General features: G+C 49.9%; 1 protein-coding gene across 8 annotated transcripts in view; it reads right to left on the minus strand.

Moving 5' to 3' along the window:
- Positions 1–104: 104 nt before the first annotated feature.
- UIMC1 (ubiquitin interaction motif containing 1) overlaps positions 105–15,111 on the minus strand; it is a 39,741-nt gene continuing 24,734 nt past the window's right edge. For 2 of the 8 annotated variants that reach the window (XM_071443521.1, XM_071443522.1), the window contains exons 7-13: positions 14,304–14,392; positions 13,316–13,392; positions 9,927–10,095; positions 4,465–4,543; positions 2,829–2,949; positions 1,027–1,090; positions 105–603 (exon numbers count right to left, since the gene is read on the minus strand). In XM_071443521.1, coding sequence (XP_071299622.1) covers positions 350–603; positions 1,027–1,090; positions 2,829–2,949; positions 4,465–4,543; positions 9,927–10,095; positions 13,316–13,392; positions 14,304–14,392 — 853 coding nt within the window. In that variant the 3' untranslated portion in view covers positions 105–349. Of the gene's footprint in view, positions 604–1,026; positions 1,091–2,828; positions 2,950–4,456; positions 4,544–9,926; positions 10,096–13,315; positions 13,393–14,303; positions 14,393–15,111 lie in introns of those variants that run through there. The other 6 variants (XM_071443523.1, XM_071443524.1, XM_071443525.1 and 3 more) reach the window with 6 other exon arrangements.

The raw sequence follows: 15,111 nt of genomic DNA on the forward strand, positions 1-15,111 counted from the left end.
AGGAGAGGCCCCTGGCACTGTGATTTGGGACCCACCGTCTGCTGCTTCTTCTCTCCTCCCTCCAGTGCCCTCCCATTCCCCAGAGAAAGCCAGCACAGCTCTGCCGTGGTGCTGCAGTTTCATAAAAACATACATAAATATATTTCCATTTCTGTAAGAGAGAGCAAAGCTGCACAGGCACCTATAAAACACACAGTCACTTCTCCACCCAGCGCTCCCAGCACAGGTTGTATAAAACATATAAAAGGGGCACAGGAGACAAAGGCTGCAGGTGAAGCAGGGGTACAGTGCCAAGAAGACCCTCGCTGGGGCACAGGGAGCGGCCGGGGGTCCCTGCAGCATTGAAGCCTCAGAACTTGTGCCTTCTCCGGCGGCGGCCTCTGGGCCGTTGCTGGCTGCCTGCATGGAGAGCCGTGCACGGCTCCGAGTCCACCACGCCATCCATGGCTTCCAAGGAGATGCCAGGTTTCACAGGGGAGCCATGGAAAGGAAGGTGCTGAAAGGAGATGGGGCTGTCTGCTGACGGCTCCCCAACAGCGGCTGAGAGTGTGGGAGAGGACTGCTGGTCTCCTAATCCAGTGAGGGGAGTCCCCGTGTCAGCACCTGCAACAAAAGCACACATCAGCCCTCCTGTGAGCCACGGGTGCTGCCAAGAGCACCTCTCCCTCCTCTTCTCCTCCTATCCTTGGATCCATGGAGGGAAGCACTGGTGGGCAGACAGGCACAGCAGAAGCCTCCCACATCCCCCAGGAAGCTGGACATGTCTTGGGGCAATGGTTCAGAGTACACCCCCATTCCTGCAAGGGCTCTGGTGTGGGTCCAGTGGGCACTGGCAGGAATGTGTGCAGCCAGCTGGGGAATGCTGACAGCCAGCTGAGCCCACAGCTCCCTGCTCTGCTCAGAAAGAACAGACCCTTCCAAGGGGAATTTACTCTCCCAGAACAGCCCAGGCCAAGCCAGGACCAAAAGGTGAGAGCTGGGAAAAGCAGCCCCAACCCAGCCAGGCTGGAATAGAAAGTTATCCACCTTTGGATTTGCTCTCCGAGAGCTCCAGCATCCTGAGGAGTCCTCTCTCCTGCCTTCCAGTGTCCTGCCAAGGAGAGGAGAACAACCATCACAGCACTGACACGAGGGACCCTCTTAGCCAGGATGGTTCCCCCAGCCCTCAGGGTCAGGCTGGGCACAAGAGGGACTGCTGCCACCCGTGGGAAGGGCACTGCTCTGTGCCCAGCCCAACTGGTGCTCAAGCAGAGGCAGCAGAGAGCAGCTAATCAAGCAGAACCTGGTAAAGAGGGAGGCCAGGGTACAGGATGCCGCTCCCAAGCCCAGCCAGCAAGCACAGGGCTGTGATAAAAGGGGGCATCAGGGGCTCTGACACCACTGGAACACATCCCCCAGCACAGCATGTCCAAGGGCAGACTTGTCCCACTCTGTCCAAGGGTATTTGGTGCTTGGTGCTGGAGGGAAGGGCCTTCCTTCAGGGCACAGCCAGACAGGGAACACACTTGTGCCCTGTCTCTGCCCCTGGGAAGATGCAGCCATGCTGGTCGCACATGCTAGGGGAAGACCACTTGGCCTGGCTGCTTTGAGCCTCACTGGCCCAGCAAAGTCCCCTCTCCTGGCTGCTCTCTGCCCCCAGAACTGCTCTGGAAGGCACTGGCATCCTGGCTGTGGCATTGGTGCTGCAAATCACCCCAAAATGGGCCATTGCAGGAAACTGCAAGCCCAACTGTGCCATTAGGAAGCTTTGCAATGGCCCAGCCAATGCCCAGACTTCCCCAGTGAGCTGCCACTCCAGTAAAAGACAGGACCAGAGGTAACAGAGCCTTGCTGAGCCTTCCCAAAGAGCCCCCTGGCTTCAGCATCTTTCCCCTATGAAACACCTGTGCCTGCTTGCAGGATCCACACACCAGCCAGCTGTGGGGCACAGGGACCCAAAGAGCCCCCACAGAGCTGGTCACATGCAGGAGCAGCCATGCCCTGCAGTACTCTGAACCACACAGTGCTTGGCTGTATCCCAGCCAAAATCATCAACCAGAAATCTCATCATTTGCATCTGAATCCCCAAAGGGCTGAGGTCTGTGATGGATTTAAGGGATTATACAAAACTAAGACATCATGTTGCATCTTCATGCCGTGAATCACATTTCTGAGCACAGGCAAAGCTGCAGCACGAGGCTCTTGCCTGCAGGAGCCAGCAGGAAGGCCTGGAAGGACCCTCTGTGCTCCCCTGGGACTGCCACGAGCAGGAAAAAGCACAGTGGGGGCTAACACCTGGTGAGTGACTGTGAGCCAGCTGCCACCCACACTCCTGCCTCCCACCTCCTCTAGCAAGGCACATTCCCCACACCCAGCACACCTCCAGCACACTCACTCCCCCACAACTCTCCTGGGACACCGCTGCTCGCTCCCAGCACTGAGCAACTTCCCCTGCTCTGCCTCTAAAGCCTTCCCCGTGGGAATGGGCCTGTGGATATCCAGAGAGGTTTGTCATGCTGATGCTGGCCTCCCCTCCATCGACATTCAGCAGAGGAAGGCTGCAGGACTGAGGCTGTGCTGGCTGGCAGCAGGACAACCCTGGCTGCCTGCCCACTGGAGAGGCTGCTGGCAGCTCTGCTGGATTAGCTCACCCCTGGGACAGCTCCATGCTCCCACAGACCGTCGTGGGAAGGAGGGCAATGAGTTCTCTGTCCACAGCAGCCCACAGGGACAGGCAATCCTACACCAGGTCAGCTCATCCCTGCCAGCCAGGGAACCAGCTCCTGCTGCCAGCCCAGCCCCAGACCCAGCACAAAGCAAAGGGGATGGTGTGCAGGGTGGCCCCTCACCTTGGCTCTTCGCAGCCTCCTGGTTCCCTGAGCTTGCCTAGCAGCCTGAAGGCAGCTGTCCACGTGCCTCTGATACTGCAGCAGTGGCACCAGTGACTTACAGAGGTAGCACTTCTCACACCTGCCAGGCAGCAAAGGACAGAGCACTGCATTAGGATTCACCCTGCACTGGGCTCCCAGACACCAGCAGTGACTCCTCTCCTCCAGGCCATGCTGTGGAGAAGATGTGTCACCAAATCCAGTCTCACCCAGTGGGGTCAGGCCAGCACCAATCTCAAAGACTGAGTGATTATCAGTTCTCCCTGCCTGCTCCTCTGTATCCTGCTGCTGCAGCAGCGGGACAGTAATCAAATCTGCTCATCTAACTATCTCAAACACCACTGATTTTTCCCCAGACATAAAGCACCCTGTCAAAATCTACAGAAATGAAGTGTAAGGGCTTTGCAAAGGGGAGTTAAATTCTGCCTGGAAAGCAAACCAAGTGTGTTAAATCAGAGAGACATTTTACCAGGGCTGGATGAACTTGTCTGACTAGTAAATCAAGCCTTTCTCTGCACTGTCTCCATTTTACATCATGCCATGCAGGGAGGGGAATTGCAGAGCACATGCTCCTGCTGGGGGGTTGGCTCAGCTTGTTTCTCAAACCCCCTCGTTTGGGTGGAAGATGCTCAGGCTCACGCAGGACAACTGAGTGTTCTTGGGAAGAAGATTATTCTGGGTGAAAGGAGATGAAGGTCAGGCATAGATTTACACAGCTAGACTCGCTTCCACACCAGCTCTCAGCAGGGACTGAACCCTGCAGAAGAGGACACTGGCTGCTCAGGAGGGAAGCTGCATTCAGGAATGGACTATCTCCAAGGAGAGACAAAGCCCCCAGGGACCAGCCCCAGCAACATTGTGTTCAGTTTGATAGTGGTACTTTCTGAGTGAAACACCCCAGGCTCTAAAATGCATATGGAGAGCCCCCATCGAGCAAAACTCTGCAGCACTTTTTCCCGTATTTTCTTTCCAGTCAGTGCTGATTACCCAGATAATGTGTCTAAACAGAAGCTGTCCTCTCTATAATTAGCCTAATTCCATTAGTGATGTTGCCATCCACTGTTTGTAACAGCAAAATTGCTTCCATAGCAGGGATTTTACTGTCAGATCCTCTCTTATGATGCTTTGTGTGGGTGGCAGGAGGAGGGGCTGCATGGAGAGAGATTAAACAAAGCCACTGCTATTCTGAAAGTCTAATTTAATTAAGAATATCACTACAGGTGCCATGTTGACAGCCTCCATGTCCTGGCCTCTTCTTTTCGTGGGGTTACCAAGCCAAAACCTCCCATCAGAAACTGGCTGAGTTAGCACCATTTTAGCTACAGCTCCCCCCCAGCAGCCATGTGCCCCTGACCCGTCATGGATTGGGCTGAAAGGAAATCAGTGCAAAAATAAACAATCTGAGAACAGCAAATTCCTCTTCCTTCAGTTTAAATATAGCCAGTACTGCAACAAGAGGCACTGAGGAAAAGCAATTTCTTAGGGAAACACTGTTATAAGGCCAACGACCAGCATATGTACAGGAATAAAGACATCCATAGTCAAGCTAGTACTGAAGCACTGAAATAATCTTGGAGGAGCAGGCATACCTACTTACTTGTCAATGTCTGAGGATGGTGGGCTGCTTTTACCACTGGCAGCTTTATTTCTTGCCTCTCTCTGACGCCGGGTGAGCACTGGAGGAAAAACAGAAAGGGTTAACAAAAAGGGTTACTACCAAACCATCCCGACATCATGCTCAAATGCACCAAGTTTCCATCACTTCCACTCAAAGCTGCAGCAGAAGTGATGGTAGAGGTGAAGAAGCAGTGGACTGGGACAAGCAGGGTTTTCTTTCCTGCAGAAGAGGTTGCTGGACAAGTGTCCTTTTTTCCTGGGGGGATACTGAAAAATTTACCTTTCCCAGACTGGGGAGCCAGCTGACCACTTCATACCTAATTTGCCAGAAACAGCTGGATTGACAGTCTGTAGTTTACAGGAATTTCAGAGCTGATGACAGCAGTGTGATAGCCTGAGAGCAGCGTTACCCAGCTGCTCTGGCAGCACAGCCCAGCTCCCTGCCAAGCCAGGCTCCCGTGCCTGCTGCAGGATGGGACAGTGCCAGCTGTGGGCCCAGGGGAATGCAGAGCTGAGGCAAGGGCTCTGCAGAGGCACCAGACCTTTGATAGAGAGCCTGGCTGGGAAGGGACACAGCTCACACTGGAAAGGGAAGTGACAACAATTAGCCCACACTCATCACTTTCCCACTGCCCATGTGAACCATGGTGGTGCTGTGCACAGACAGCCCTGGCAGTCCCCTGGATGAAGATCTCCAGCAGGAGCAGTGCTGCTCTCCAGAAGCTCCAACACATGGGTAACCAGTGAGATCCCAGCTGAGCAGCTGGTGATGGGCCCAACCATTTCTGTTCCCCCAACAAGCCCCAGCAGCCTTTCCCAACTGGCTCTGCAGGCATCTGCAGGGAGCACGTTGGAGTGTTGTCCCTTTCAGTTGAATTCCTCTCAGCGTATTCCTGTTGACATACCACCAGCAAAGATCCTCAGGGAACATTTCAGATAGCTTAGCTTGCTTCACCAGGGACGTTCAAGACTCCAGCTCCAAAACAGATGTCACAGTGAGCGCTCTCAGGCATGCTGGCTAAGGGGACAATGCTGGGAGCTGTTTTATGGCTTGGTGATGCTGCTTCCCATACTCAAGAGGACCAAAATCTGACTCCAAGGTATAGACACAACAAACCTGTTATTGTTAGCACGTCATCTGTGATAAAGAAAGCGAAGCACAAAATTCTGTGCGGAACAAAGAGAATTCTCCCGAGTTTTAGCAAAACCCCATTTCTAGAATGTTGGGCAACCCCAATATCTATCCACAATGCAACAAAGCCTTTCCTTCAGCAGCAATCACCGATCTGCAGCTACAACCAGCAATGCACTGTGAAGTGCTCAGAGCTGTTGGGGCTGATGGGAGACAACCACGCTGAAGAAACAAGCTCAAGGCTTCCTGAGATGTGGGTATTGTCTCCTAGGCGATGACTGATACCAACAGCTCATCACTCACAGGAACTAAAGCAAACGCCTCTCTTCAATATAGCCTGGCCCAGATTTGAAGTGGCAGCCTGACTAGGATGACTGGTAACAATGGCCACCCCCCAGGCCATCCAGCCTCCCAAGAAGCCAACCAACACGTGTGTTTGACAGCGTGGTGAGAACTGCTCTCCAAGTCAGCGTGTGCTCGTTAATATTCTTTAACAAGCCTTGTGCACCAGCTCAGGTGTTAATCACTTCTATTTTCTTCCAAAAGCAGTGAACACATCTGGCATAATGGGCCCATTAGAGATGTCTGGGACTAGCTCTGCAGCTGCCCAGGAGGAGACCCTCAGCTGCAATGCTGGAAGAAGCAGCAGAGGAGAGAGAACAGGGCCAGCTGGTGGAACAACCCCTGCCCCCAAGAAGAGGGTTCAGAACACAGGAAAATACTTGCCACAGGCAAAATCCCCACCACAGAGCAGTATTGACTGCTTGTGTGACAAGAGCCTTGTAACTCTCCCAGATGCAATGCTCTTTGCTGGGTCAGGCATATTCTGTGGCCCAAGAACAACCTTTTCCCTCGCTTGGCAATAATTCTGGTTGACAAGTCATTCTTGGCCTGTTTGGCTCCAGCATTCACCTTGGGGAAGAGCAGCAAACCCTGCCCAGTATGGCCTTGCTATCAGCACACTCAGCCTGGGCACCTCCTGGGGCTGCCAGGTCTGGCTGGCATGTGGAGCAGCAAGGTCAGAGCCCCTGAGCTCCTCACCTTCCTGCTCAGCCCACCTGCAGTCTGATCCACCAGCTCCCTGTGCTCACTGCCAGCTGTGCCACTTCCCTGCAGGATCCATCAGTGTCTGGCTCATGGCATCTTGTCCCTTCTCAGAAGCCACACAGTTTTCCTCTGCACCCATTTCATTACTCTTTCTGCTGTATCAGTGCCATTTCTACTGATGTGAAGAGCTTTTTAACAGCACCAGTGCTGCTGCTGAAGACTGACAGCCGTGTCAAGACTGCATTTGAGCCTTTGGGAGGAAGGGATATACCAAATCCTCATTTTCCTGGGCTCGCTTGGGAACTGAGAATGCTGGATGGGTGTAGATGGAGGGTGAGAGACATTGAGTATGTCACAAAGCCCAGGAGTATTTGCTGTACTCAGCTGCAGCCAAGACTCCCTTCCAGACTGAGACCAGTGGATCCCTGCACTGGCAGCAGCAGTGGGAGACAGATGTGGTGACTCCAGCAGAGCCCTCTCACACAAGTGAGCCCCTTCAGTTGAGTGCATGAAGAAAGAGGGAGCTGGCACAGAAATTCCACAGCTCCATTCATTCACTTGGAATTAACAGCAGTCACTGAGCTGGAAACCCAGGGCCTCAGCCCTCCCCAGCCTGGTACAGCATCAGGCTCTTCTTTTTATTTACTCAGATCACAGGAAAGTGGAAATTCATGATAAGATTTTCATGCTGCCCAGGTACGTGGTGGTCTGGGCATCCAGCCAGGTTGACCATGTACGTAGGGGAAGCAACTGTAGCTCATCTTGCCCAGCTGCTCATTTGAAAACCTGCCCTTAGATATCAGCCAGACTGAGCTGGCCTCCTGAGACCTAAGACTGAGACACTTTGGTGCATGATTATAAGAAGGAAGAAGAGAAGTAAAATGAGCAAGACCCCATCCTTTTGTAGTATTAAAATGAAAACCACTGACAGCTATAGTTTGCAGGACCGCAATTCCAGAGACATCAGGAGTAAGTCTAATTAATAAATCTGAAGACAGACTAAGAACCCCTGATCCAGAGCACCAAAGGAAAACTGAAGCCATTTTTTCTTAACAGATCAGGGCACGGCTTAGAGGGCAGAGCTTTGACTTCCTCTCACACAAGGCTGTTGCTGTGCTCCTGAGGAAGTCAGCAGCCAGCCAAGAGCACACAGTGCAGCAGCAGTAGAGAACAGCCTCTGGACCCACACAGGAGCTGGCATTTGCTTCAGAAGACAATTCTCTCACATCTTTTTTCTCCCCATGCATTAGCTTTACCTGTGGATGTTGTGCTAGTGGTGGATGCCAAGGTAACAGCCCTGGAAACAGAGTCCTTTTGTACCTGCACAGCTGTGCCAGGCTACTGTCTGGCCTCTGCTCAGAGCTGAACATCATCTCTGCCTATTCAACCCAAATCCCACAGACTGGCCCAGCACCTGAGAGCCCTCTGGGTGCATTTGCCTTCCAACAGCTGTTGGAAACTGGCCTGAGGTGCCCCACGAGCCAGAGCCCCACAGGCAGGCAGGATTCTGCCCAAGCCTGGGAAGCCCATGGTACTGCAAAGAGTCTGGGTGCAAAGAACACAGGTGTCTTAGACTGTTATGGCTAATAGAGCCTGGTCTCTACAGGGAAAATACTAGAATAACTGGCAATAGAAAACTCAAATTACTGTGATTTTGTCCCAGACCCATTGCTCTGCTTACAGCCATTATTACAGAGCAAAATTCCTTTTATTCCAGGCTGGTTTCCTTACAGGAGGATTGTTCTGAACAAGCCAGAACAGCAGAGTAGCAATTCCAAAATAACTACCCTTACAAACATCCCCAAGGAGACCAGCCTGGAAGCAGAATGGAGAGGCCAGCCTTGAGCTCTGTCCTGCTGAAAGCCAACGCCAAAGAAAAGAACAAATTCCCTTGCACTGCCAAAGACTTCAAAGCCTTTTCCTGATCACAGTCGGGATTCCCCAGGATCAATGGATACACTCACAGTCCAGCCACACCAGGGACCAGAATACCACAAGGCCAAAGACATTCCTGCTAAAAGGCACACTAGAAATTCTGCTCCATTTTGTAACACAAATAGGACCTTTATCAGTCTCGAGGATGGGAGAGGAACTATGATAATTTGTGATTTGCCTGAGCCAAATGCTTTGCATCAGTAGCTGGGCTGTGCCTGCAGAGAGAGAACCTTCCACCAAAATTAAGCACCAGCCTGTATCAGCCTTTACTCTGGCTCCTGTTATCTTGACAGGACCCATGTCACATCCCAAAAGATTTAGCATAGCAGGAACCTTTTATTTTAAAACTACATCAACTCTGCATTAAGATTACATGGTGAAACTTCCTCCTGCTAGAGGAATGCAGAAGTTACAGTTCTTGTTCTAGCTATGATTTGCTCAAACATCATAGATTTAGGCTGCATTTAGCAAGCCAGTATGTAACTGAAAATTATATATTCACAGCCTGAAAAGTTAATCTTATTACAAGCTACTACTTTGATATTACCTGACATTGTGCTAACACAGATTTTACATTTCAAGCAGCAGCTAAAACATAACTTACTGAATATGTTGATAACCAACTAGTGTATTTGTTCACTTAAGCTCTACAAAGGTTGGCTATGGAAAACTGATATGAAAAAGAATAAAAAGAGGATTAATATGGGCGTTCTGACTGTGCTTCTATGCCTCTCTCTTCACATGAAGGAGAAAAATCCACACCCCTAGACTGATAGTTATCATTTTGCAATTTTAGTGAAACAAGAGGGAAACTTTTCTGCAGTCTCTGCCACCCAAACAGGCCATTTTTGCACATACAAATGTCAGACTTCATGCAGAGCACAGGCCGTTCCTGTAGTAGTACAGAACATTCTCCCCTCTCAACAGCCCTGAAGGACAACTGCCCACATGGCTCAAGCCTTCCATTTTCTTTCACTGCCACATTCTCTGCAGGTCCTCAACAAAGCACACAATAGACAAATCTTACAAGTACTGCTTGAAGCATCCAGGACTAGATCCTGGGGTAACATTCAGGAGCTGATAATGTGGTGAATTATTGTGTGAAGTCAATCAGAAATGATATCTCTGTGCAGGAGGTGCTGGAAATACCAGAGCTTCCAATAACGCTCTCTGGGGCAGCGTGGAGATGGAACAAGGCAGAATGAACAAACCTCCCAATACTCCAAATATCCTGAGAGAGACAAGACTGCAGCACCTGCCTGCCAAGTAACAACAGGGAAGGGGGGCGAGCACGAGGAGCAAACACATGGAAGCAGCACTTGGCAGACCTGGAGTGTCCTGGGCAGGCTGCGGTCCCGCCGCGCCGTCGCAGTACATGGCGTGCACCTCGATCTCCTCAGCTGGGAAGCTGTGGTCACACAGAGGGCACGACACACAGGCAGCAGCTGCAGGACTGCACTCAGACACAGTCCTGCCAGCATCTTCAACCCCACCAACCTAAGGAAGAAGAAGAAAAATTAGCCAGACAGCACTGTTTCTTTTACTTTGCTTAGGTGCAGAGCTCCATGCTGTCTGGTAGCTACTCACCTTCACACAGACTCAGATTTTCTTTATAAGTTTTACTCTTCCTTCATCACATAGTGCTCAGAAATAACACCACTGGCTAAATGAACTACACTGCACTAATAACTAATTTTTCTTGCAAAGGCAACATGTCCTTCTGAATCATGGTGAAACTCCCTGCACAGTCATGCACACCGTTTAAGGCAAACATCACCTGCACTAAAGTGGAAAAACGGCAAAGCTTCCATTAATCAGGAAATCTCAGAAGCGAAACTGATGGAAAATTCATGGGGCAAAGCAAGAGTTCAACACCTGACTTGTGCTCATCAGTTTCTGGACATGATCCATGCTACACAGGCAGCATTGTCTGGGAACACAGCTCCCCCAGGATGAAAGGAGGCTGCTGTGGTGTTAGGAGCCCTGGAGAGATCACTTGAAGCTCCTCCTTTATAGAGGAGGTGACTGGAGCAGTCATGAGAGGGGACACCGATCAAGGAGAGAGGGAATACCATTAAAAACCTGTGTCACACAAAATTACTAGCAGAGGCTTTTCGCCAGGCAGAATGTCACAGCTCGTGTACGTTCTCGGGGTGCCACTACCACTTATGGACACTCTCTTTCTGCATTGGTCACACAGCTGCAAAGGTGCTCCACTACCAACCCCCAGAGAGCCAGCCTGCTCCCTACACCTCTGACATTCCCAAATGCAGCAGACTGCAGCCATCTCACTCAGAACTGCATCTCTGCCTAGTCAGGCTTGCTGTAAGATTTTACCACATTTAAGAAAAAAACCTTCCCCTCCCCGCAATGATTAAGAAAAGCTATTTAAATATTAATCATGTAGAGAAACCTATAGAAAAATAATATGGGAGAGGTTTCTGTCCTTATAGCTAAGCAGTGACATGTGGACAGTGTGCAGCAAAACTGCTGTCTGCTTCCCTCCAACAGTATCATTTCAGGGAAGCAGTAATTGGGGTCAGCCAAGATGCTCCGTGCCACTGGAGCGCTTTGCTGTATTACTCGGTTTATTACTTCCTTTCCCAAATGAAGATCTGATCCTGATTTTTATGTCCTAAAGGGAAGGAGGTGCTTTGTTGACTCAGAGGACCTATGACAAAAATTGCAGGACTGGGACTCAAACTGAGATTCTGACTCTCAAAACGCATTTCTCCCCAACACCAGCTGAAAGGCTACAACGGCAAGCCCCAGGAACATCCCTCATTCCCAGGGAGGCTCTCTGCCCTAAATTTCTGCAGAGGAGTTGCCACAAGAGTTCCTCCAGCCAAACACAGGCTGCTGAAGTACATCACTTAACAGCATTAACACTCGTACCCCTCTCTCACATCTCAGTGTCATTACATCTTGTGAAGTCCTCACTGTGGGGCATCACACTCAAGAGCCATAAAACACAAGATGTGTCAAATATGAATGATCAGATCAAACCTGTGCTACACAGACAACACACATAAAAAATATGATGGGAAAAGCAGCAGGCACTGCTCCTTCTAGCTGCCTTTTTTAAAGCAATCTTAGGAGATCACCAATTCTGCACACCCTGCCCGCCTACATTCAGCGGTAAATTACTAATTTTAAATGGAAATGCAACATTCTGTAACAAAAGACTGCTTGTACAAAACCTTGCTGTAACAGTCTGGAAAACCTCAACTGCAGAACCAATCACCCCTGTCAGAGCCAGAGACAGTTGCCTCTGCTTTTTAGCAGAGGAAATTGCCTACAAGACATAGTACTTGCAGCCAAGAGCCAGCCAAGAGCAATGCTAGAGGCTGAGCTCAACAAGACTCCTGTGTCCTGGCTCAGCATCTGCTAGGAAGAAGTCAGTCCCAGTGCTCTCTGCTTGGCTCCTGCAAACCACTGATGCCATGGTAGCTGTTTCTGCTGTTTTCCTGGAGGGCTGCAGGCTCTGGTCTGGGACCTGCTGCCAACCATAATGATGTCAAACAATCCCTAGGAACCTGCTCCCCACCACCTGGTGTTACCCAGGCAGATGTGTGAGACACAGGGCACCCTCTGCAATGCACATGGGGACAGGGCAGTGCCCTGGCCACAGCCAAATGGGTCACAAATGTGCTTTGGTGGCCAGCTCAGGACTGCCTCTCTCCTTGCTGCAGTCCCTAATTGGCTGAGCAGTGCTTGGAGATACCTGCAGAATGAAAGGCACACGAGAGCAGAAGATGGTTTATTAAGAGGCCTGTGAGAATGAGACATTGGAACTGCAGACGTGCTGTACAAGCTGCAAACTCCCAGAATGAGCTTTCCACAAATGAATCCTCTTGTCAAGAGCTGTATGATTCTGTATTCATGTACCCTGCACCAGAGGAGTACTTGGCAACCCCTTTGATATCGCTCTCTAAATTAATAGACAAAGGGAGTTTTATCAGAAGCAGGAACTGAAGTCAGATGTTGGTACAGTGACAGCTGCAAAGCAATTGCTGTGCAGGTGTGACAACACAGGGAAAGGGGCTGCACACAGCAACATCTGCAGCAAGAGGTAAGAGGATAGCCCTGCCACTGACTTGCTATTAACTATTACTGCACAAAACTCAAGATTGCCAGACTCAGGACACTCTGCTTGGCCTGAAAACCCCCACCAGCCCTCAACACTTCAAGCACATCTTTATACCAGTCTGATCTCTGGGTTAAGCTCTCCTCTTAGCCTCTTGGATATAGTCTGTGGAGAGCAAACTGGAGTTCAGAGCACTGTAACAGGGAAAAGCAGATGACAGCACAAGTGACTGAGGTTTACTTGGACTCCCCTCAGAGCTCCTGGGGTCCCTCTGCATTGCTGAGCATCACAGCTTGTGCCCCTGAGCATGGGCAAGCAAGAGCACTGCCACCCACACTGATGGCATCCTCCAGCTCAGCAGCACTGGGATATAAAAGAACGGGCTGGAATTGATAACAGCTCTCCAGCTATAGGACTGAAAGGCTTCAGAAGCAGCTGCAGGCAGTCCCCAGCCAAAAGGGACTGGAGATATGAAGCAGTAGAGAAAAGCAAAGAGGGAACTGTGTGTGAGGATCCAAACAGAAGTCCAAGCTTCCAGCTACCCAAAGGGAAATGCCAGCACAGCTCAGCTGAAATAAGGTCTAAAAGGTAGGATTGGAAACAGGACCCTTCAATTTCAAGCTCTTTTACCTGCATAGGTGCACCTCTGCTGTCTGAACAGAGCTCTTCTCTCTCCTCAACAGCTTCCAGTGGGCTTGGCTGTGTCTCTGCAGAAAAACACCTCCATGAGCAAAGGTTTGCAGCCCCCAACTATCTCTTCACTTGTTGATGTAGCTTAGTCCTTAACGCTTTTTAAGAGTTTTCACAGTTTCAAGACATTCTTAAGACTTGCCACAAATGTTATCAGACAAAGTGCAACAACACAGCCAGATGAGGGGTTAAAGTCACAGCATGGTAGTGTGAGGATAAAGGCACTGCAGCTGTGCAGCTTCATGGGGAGTGAGATTAGACACAGGGAAAGTGTGTGGGACACTTGCTGGGACGGAGACAAAGCAAGAATAGAGCTGCTTTCACATCAAGACAAGCAGAGCTCCCATTCCATGCTCTGTCTCACAGTCACACCTTCTTTAGACCTCCACATCTTTGTTAGCAACAAAATATGCCTCCAAGCACCACCATGACCTATCCTGCTACAGCTGCTCATGAACAGGAGCAGCCTCTTCATTATTTTTCTCCCTTAAAACCCTGGACCAGAAAATCTCAAACATGGTAGGAGAGACCAAGGAAGAAAAACTCCTTAGTCCCAAACATGTTTAATTAATGTAAGACAAAAATTATTTCAGCTCTCACGCTTTGCACATTATCTTCACACTGAGAAATCTGAAAATTTGATTGCATTGCAGAGACACTTTATTTTGAGAGATCCCTCCATATCCAATGCACATCCAGGTGTCTGTTCAGCAAGTCTCCAGCAATCCCTGTCACAGAACTGCCTTAGAGGAAATGGGTCCAAAACTAGGAGCTCAAACTAAATTACCTGAATAATTTTAGCCTTGAAAAATGGAGAGGGGAAAGAAATCTCATTTTGTTGAAATAACTTGAAAATTCTCTTTTCTCTGAATTTCCTAAGTGTGTAACTTTTGGTACAAAATTCATAACAGTCTCAAGTGCCTCTTACCTGGGCAAACAGAGATCTCTTCTTCTGCAGAGTTTTCTGTGGCAGTATCTGGGTTCCTTTTACTGCCAAGTGGGGTCATTGTGGAGATGCTGTTCAAAACATAAATATAACATGAATCTCCAACCCAGTAGGAGTGAGGGCCACACCTGCCATTCTCACACAGTTCAGAACAGCAGATGATGCCATAATTTCCAAGTGGTCAATATTTGACAGCCAGAAATGACCAGGATAGCAGCAAAATATGGGTCTAAAATGCCATCCTAAGCAAAAGCCCCAGAGGGAACATTTTTTTCTACTAGAAAGGCAGAAAGGGTCATTATCTCTTGTCAAGGGAGTGAAAATACCTGCTCACAATTGTGGGACTCTCTGTGGGAGTTGTGCAGGTACCAGCACTGTGCCTCTTTCTGGCTGGGGAAGGAAATCCTCACAGAGGAAAGACAGACCTGCTTTATCCCACATTATCCTCTCCCTCCTCACACTGCTCATTTTCTCCCTGATCCCTGTGCTGCCAGAAGCAGCATGGATGTGACACAAGGCATTTTCCTGCTGCAAAGTCCTTACAGCATTAGTGTGGTGGTTCCTTGGAGCAGCACCCAGCACTGCTCCTCTCATTTTGACCTTCGGATTCCTCCTTTTTTATTTTTTTCCTCCCACCTCACTGCACAATCCTTTTTTTTTTTTGTTCTCCCACCTCACTGCACAGTGTCTTTCTGACACAGACAGGCATTGCTGAGTAAGTCTGGCACCCATGCTGACACACTCTGCGCCTTGCGTGGCTCTCTGATTAGTCTGATCAAGTATGCAAGAA

Source organism: Agelaius tricolor, unplaced genomic scaffold (genome assembly GCF_023055355.1).
Source record: "Agelaius tricolor isolate 1412-34295 unplaced genomic scaffold, bAgeTri1.0.p SCAF_18, whole genome shotgun sequence".
In the NCBI taxonomy this organism is placed as follows: Eukaryota; Metazoa; Chordata; class Aves; order Passeriformes; family Icteridae; genus Agelaius; species Agelaius tricolor.